This window comes from Trematomus bernacchii, unplaced genomic scaffold (genome assembly GCF_902827165.1).
Source record: "Trematomus bernacchii unplaced genomic scaffold, fTreBer1.1, whole genome shotgun sequence".
In the NCBI taxonomy this organism is placed as follows: domain Eukaryota; kingdom Metazoa; phylum Chordata; class Actinopteri; order Perciformes; family Nototheniidae; genus Trematomus; species Trematomus bernacchii.
The window spans coordinates 20,842,114-20,848,943 of record NW_022987739.1 but is presented as its reverse complement, the minus strand read 5'-3'; the positions used below and the strand labels follow the sequence as shown (position 1 = coordinate 20,848,943).

The window sequence follows — 6,830 nt, the reverse complement described above, 5'->3', positions numbered from 1 at the left end:
ATTATTCTGCAGGGTGGTGTGTGGTTTGTTATGTTTTTGGGGTTTTTCGTGGTTGTATTGTTTTTTTATGTTTTGTTGTGTTTTCACCATGTGTGTGGAAATGGGGACATTTCTTTCAGTAAGGGGGGACGCATGTAAGCATTGGGTTGAGAGGTCATGTGTTGTGAGCATGCGCAGTCGGGGCTAGAGTGGTGTGTGACTCGACGTTAATAAACGGAGGCATCTGTGACGCTCCAAAAAGTACTAAGTTCCTGAGTTCTTGTTACACAGAAGTATTCTTGAAGCCTTAACACCTCGGACGTTACACTATCTTATCTAATCAGTGCTCTTAATTTGATGGTACTATGTTTTTTTTTCATGAGAAATAAATAAATAATTAAAACGTGGCGTGACAGGACAGTATGCTACCAACACAACGTAAAAATAAATCGCTGAGCGGAACCAATGTTTGAAAGCAGCTCCCCGCCGGAGCACTTTAGATGTTGCAAGAGAGAGATGTAAAGATGGCGGCGGCCTTGGTACAAATGACATGTTTGTACCGGGGGATTTTAGCGGTCAGGGTCCCCGGCATCAGGCCGCTGATCCCCGGGCTGGTCCCGCTGCAGTACCGGGCCTTCTCGGTCCGGAAGGAGCCGCAGCTGGAGGAGAACCCGTTCTTCGACAAGTACCAGGACAAGATCCAGAAGCTTCGCAGGTCAGCGGCTAGCGGCAGCACAGCACCATGTCACCCATAGAAAACTGTCATTTTACAAGTTGTTGGATACTCGACGAGTTTAAATGCAATATAAGCCAATGTTAAAGACTTAATAGAAAGTATGATAGACTAATTATGTATTCGGGGCAAATTTAAACCGGCAGTGTGTTTGTGTTTGACCAGAAGTCTACGGTGATGTTGAGAGGACAAATGGGCTGGTTAGCAATCTTAGGGTAAAATATAAGGAATTGAAATAAACAAACCTTTCTTGGAACGTCAATTGTATGCCGAACATCTTACTAGACTATTTATATGAATAAGAGTATTGGAGAATGGATGTGTAACTTGTAGTAAATTAATACAAATAAAAAATGTATTAGGTTTTTGAAGGTGATTTTATTTATTATCAAACAAAAATCAAGTGATCACATTCATGCTTTTTCTACCCTTGTGGTTTGTCCCTTTTGACTAGAATTACAGTACCATGGTTTTAAAAAATAAATGTCAATGCATTTAAACAGCCAATAACTTGCATGTTAAAAACAAAGTCAGTCACCACTGCATTAATATGTAACAATAACATTTGGGCATTTCACATTTTTACTAAAAATGAAAACATCAACAGCAAACACAACTTGTAATTAATAAATCAAAACAGGCCAAACTATTCATCCGTTGCCTTATCGAGCTGGAACCTCTGAGTTAGATGAGGTATGTAATGGGACTGTGGAGTCGGTTGACAAAGCTGTACATTATTTCTGCGTTTCATAAATTAAATGTATTCCTTTTGAAATTTTTTATTTTTACTGATTTAATGTCGGTCTTGTTTTCAGCACCAAACCTCAGGAGTACAAAGCCAGAGTGGAGACGCGTCATGATGCCAAGAAGGAAGTGCTGGGACACTCAAAGCAGACAGAGTTCATCAAGCTTATGGAGCAGGAGGTATAAACTGCATGAAAATATACTGGAAGTTTTGAAATAGCATTACAATTGAATTCAGAAATATAAACACATTATTTTTCTCTGCATTATCTGGTTAATTTGTAATGGCGTGCGTTGAAATGTCTTCATAAATTGGACAAAACGTAACTCCTGTGCACCCTTTTACATAAGGGAGAGGAATTATAGAATATGTGTGTTTGGTTTCATGTATGTTCTGTCTGTTGCAGTTGGAGAAAAAGGACAAGATTGCTGCTGGCGAAGGAGAGTCAGGAGGTTTCACAAAGAACAAGGTGGGGAACATGCTGGAATTAAAATATATTTTCTTTGAAAATAGTTGTACTTCCTACTGTTGTTACCTACAACATACCATCAAAGTTAATATGAAAATCTGGTAAAATATTCAGTGACAGTAATTAGTTAATGCTGTGGGTATAAAGGAATAATGTAAGATATGATGATTTGACTGTGTACAAATAAAGTGTAACGTGTTGTTCTGCAGACGCTGGACTCTATCCTAGACCTGGAGAAGATCCGGGACATGACGGGGGGGGAGGTCTCAGAGGTGAGTCGGCCTCGCTCCAGTTTACCACAGAACGTCCCTCTGTTTCCTGTGACGGTTTGAACTGCGTGTTCTTTGTTTGATCTTTTGTGTTCTTCTCTCAGCTCTGGATGAATTATTACGCCGCCAAGGACACAATCAGCGCTGTGATCCCGGTGAGTAGAACACAGTGAACATGCTGATGCTTCAGAGTCTCCCGACTTTTCATTTGATGTCCTTTACATCTTTTATAAGTATTTGTTTCAATGCTTGAAAGGAAGGTTTCTTCACTTTTTAACAATAACTTAGTTGATTTGAGTTTAACTTGTGTTCCCCTTATTGATTTTTCCCTTGGATTTATTCGTTTTTTATGATTTAAAGTGGACCTATCATGCTATATTTAAATGATATATTGTAGGGCCATACCGATATAAGGTATATTTATATGTTTCTGTTTTCAAAATACCAAACAGATCATGCATTTTAGCCATGCCTCATTTCGCTCTATTTGCTGTTCTCCAGCCCTGTTTTTGCAGGGGGCTGATTCTGTGAGCTGCAGCTGACCACGCCCCCCTGCAGGAGAGGGGAGCGTGCTCTGATCAAGTCAGAAGAGGGGGAGAAAAATAGATCTCCGTCCTCCGTGTTTTATTATATTATTATATAGAGTCGTTATTCATTTGTTTTAAAGCTCAATAAATACACTTAAAGGCACTTTTCTAATTTTGTCCGGAAGATTTAAACTTTAACGGACATCTTGACCGGCGAAAGAAAACCTAACTGAAACTCTGCCGCACGGTCCCCTCGTTCCTTGGAAGAGGCGGAGAGGTGGGTGTTTGTCATCTGCTGGTGGACTAAACGGAGAGAATTACAGTGCTTGCCTCGACGGGGAGGGATTGCATACAGCAGCAGGAGCAAACGCTTGCCTCGGGGAGGGAGGAAAAAAGCCACAGTGGAGAATAAACAGAAGGGTAACCATGGCAACCATGCGTGGGAAGTCTTCTTCGCTGCTTTTGTGGCAGACTACAGCGCCACTTACAGGCCTGGCATATGTACTACAGCGTCTCCAGCGCTTTCGAGCGGCAATGGCCGGCCGTGGCCCAACCCCACATTCCCCTGATAGGTGGAGAGTTGGCCCAATAGCCGTAGCGCCACTTTCCTGACATCAGTAAAGTGTTCAAATCTGGATCAGTTTTTATCAGATCCGTTGCAGCCCCTTTTTTAGAGATTTGGGTATGGAGGAAAATAGAGAGGGTTGTGTTTTCTGATACTTGGTGAGTTCCCTGGAACACCGGGGACACATATTCATGTATAAAAGACGTGCATTTTGCATGATAGGTCCCCTTTAAGATACATTTTACCAATTTATTTAATTTATTTATCATTTAGATATTTTTTTTTGTTCTTTAAATGTTTTTCTTTTAATATTCCACACATTTTGATATAATGACCTAATATTCTGTCTTTTTTTACTTGCAGACGCAGTTGTACGATTTGATTTCAAGCAGATCAAATGCTTCCCCTATGGTAAGATCACTGCTGCTTCCACTGAACATGCTGCTGGAAAGATGCAGATTCAGAAACAGCATGACATTCTTCTGCTATACTTGACACTTATGAAACTGTGCTTCACATTCCTCCTCTTTTATTTCTTTATCCCCTCTCTCCCTGTGGTCTCCCTCTCCTCAGTTCCTGTACGCTCTGCCTCAGAGGGAGGGATACGAGTTCTTCTTGGGTCAGTGGTCCGGACACGAGCTCCACTTCACCTCCCTCATCAACGTCCAGGTAATCCTCTCACAAGACCCCTTCACATGCTGCTGCAGACATTGAGTTCATTTAGGTTTGTAAGTAGGCATGTCTGTTTATATATTTTAAATAGGAAAAACAGTAGAAATCAGAAACTGATAAAAAAAAAAAGTTCAAACTCAGCTCTTCAAAGTATTTATATTTTATTTAAGTACAAATATTTTTAAAAGGTCTAGTTGAGTTCTATAAAGTACTGTAGTTGCATATATTACAAGGGAAAATTAGGTCAAATGCTCTATCGATTACGAAAAATTTGGGAAAAGTCCATATTATACCAGAGCTACTTTATGGTTTGCCATTCCAAATAAAGTTGGATTTGTCTTCTTCGTCTCACTCTGAAGACTGTAAGCTTACATTTTCTTTATGTGTGCAGACGATGGGTGAGCATGCTCCCAGTCAGCTGATCCTCTACCACTACCCCGACCTGAAGGAGGAGAAGGGCGTGGTCCTCATGACCGCCGAGATCGACCCCAAGTTCATAGTAAGTCCTCCACCTGCTGAGGTTTACCTGTATGCACTCACTGCTGCAGGCTACACCCTTATCAATGCAGCTCACTGGTGCTTTTACAGGGTTTTCATGACTGTTTACAGATAATGTACACTATACTGTGTATGGTCACATGATCATGCCCACATACTGTCCTGGCTCTTTTGTGAAGGCTCTTTTAGTAGTATATTTATGCTTATGATTTTAGAATAAATTGTTTAACTAGAAGGGCAGTTTAACAGCGCTGACATCTGCCAAAGCTGTTTTCATAAGTGAAAAATAATATATTCATCTGCCCTCTTTTTATTTGGATCTGCTCCAAAATTAAAAAGGTTCTTCCTACACCCTTCCACTAAGTTTCCTGACGATCATGCCTTTTTATTTTATAATCAGACAAACAAACCATTCCACACTTAGGAAAAATCACTGTCAGCTGTAATGTCCAGGTGTCCACTCTATATACTGTAAAATACTTTTAAATGGTCTTTTAGTCTTTATTATTTACCTACTTTTATATTGTTCTATAGAACAATATAAAAGTACAGACCTATAAAATATATATATTTTATAGGTCTGAAAGGGTTTCAACTTATATTATTTATTTAACAGTTTATTTAATAGCAACATTTCCTTTTAAGTTGGTCCTTTTAATATTTGTATCGTTTAACCTTTATTAGAATTCTGAAGTTTTTATTACTATCTTTTAATTTTTGTTGTGCATATGTTTACTTTATTTTATAGGGTTTTGTATTGTTTTACCTCAATGTGTCTCTTAACCTGTTAAAATGTTATATGCTGTTGCTAAGCTGCATGTATCTGAATAGGTCTTAACATCTGATCCAAGGGGAATTTGTTGTTGTTTATTTGTTACTTGTGATGTATGAAAAGTGCTATATAAATAAAGCGTTATTATAGAGACACTATATTTATTAAATAATATATTGGCTACATGTTAAACTGTCTGTTCCTTCTCCTCCACAGACCGTCCACCAGGCTCAGTGCTTGGCCAATCAGGTGCAGCTGTTCTACGGCACGCATAGGCAGGAGACGTTCCGATTGGTGGAGGACTTTAACCACCACCCTGCAGACTTCAAACACATGTTGTTGATCGCAGAGCTGGAGCAGAGCGGCCTGGGGTCAGCGGGGGCAACCATGGGGAGACAAGAGATGGACTGAAGACCCTCTCTTGCAGTCGGACCTCCGGGAACCATTGGTGTTCCTTTTTAAATCAAAGAGATATGTGCTTTTTCTTAAAACAACTAAAAGAAGCTTCACATGAACTCTGTTGGAGATTTTATCATTTCATCTGCCCGACATCTCTTCATTGTGCATCCATGTGCAAGTAACCACAGGAGAATAATGTGGTATTGGTCAGTTTTATGATAAATAAATGCCTATAAAATACTTTATAGCCCAGTAGTGATCCCTGGAAACCCACTTGACGTTTAATAAATCACCTTCAAAAACCCAAATCTCCAATGTGATGATTTTAGTGATTACTATCGATATGTGCAAATGTCAACAAATATTTGATTTAACATCTATTGTAAATCTGACAGTCACTATAGATGTATTATGTGAACGCGTTGTCTCTGGTGTCAGTGGGGCACGGGTGATAGAGATTTGTCAACTGTCACTGAATCTTCCAGATTAAGATAACCATCCTTGTAGTGGATCATTTCAGTAATTGAATCGCTGTGATCAGGGAATACAACTCGTACAACCTATGCCATGTCTCTAAACCTGAGTGTGTAATTGATGCAATTACTGTTGGTTGTAAAAGTTGTTTCTCTTCAATCCTCCACATAAGAGTAGAGTGTGATTCAGCCATCTGTAGTGACTCATGTTAGTCTGCCAGGCCTGGATGTGCCATAAATATGGCGCGTTCACACCGGAGTACTTTTCCCACAATAGTAAATCAGAACTACGATATATTTGCTTTCACACCAAAAAGCCCCCGGAACTAAATAGAGTGGCGAAGTCCCTCCCCTTCCGGTGGACCTTATTTCGGAAAAATTATGTATTGAAGTCAATGGAGAGAGAAAGATTATCTTTTGATCCCGTTTGAATTGTGCCACGAATTACACATGATGTTTGTCAATTTAAAAGATAATTTTGCAAGTCAAAAAGTAACACATTTGTTTGTGTGAAACGCTCAATGAACTACATCTCTAGTCTCACAGAACAACACACGTCACCAAGATGGCCGTCACTACTGTCTTGTCAACAAAACGATTGACTACCCTCACTATCACCACAATGAAACACGTCCTGAAGAATGTCATGCAAAGCTGCCTGCCTGCCTTCCTTTGATTCTCTCTGAACTGCCTGGTCTTTTTAATGTTTAATGTCAACCATTTGTGCAG

At 39.8% G+C, this 6,830-nt stretch overlaps 1 protein-coding gene across 1 annotated transcript; it reads left to right on the top strand.

Annotated features, from left to right (window-relative positions):
• Positions 1–459: 459 nt before the first annotated feature.
• Positions 460–6,191, top strand: atpaf1 (ATP synthase mitochondrial F1 complex assembly factor 1). Its single transcript, XM_034146770.1, has 9 exons — positions 460–694; positions 1,528–1,636; positions 1,864–1,926; positions 2,136–2,198; positions 2,300–2,350; positions 3,651–3,698; positions 3,861–3,956; positions 4,351–4,458; positions 5,446–6,191. The coding sequence occupies exons 1-9, from the start codon at positions 480–482 to the stop codon at positions 5,638–5,640; spliced, it is 948 nt and encodes a 315-aa protein (XP_034002661.1). The 5' UTR covers positions 460–479; the 3' UTR covers positions 5,641–6,191.
• The last annotated feature ends 639 nt before the right edge of the window (positions 6,192–6,830 follow it).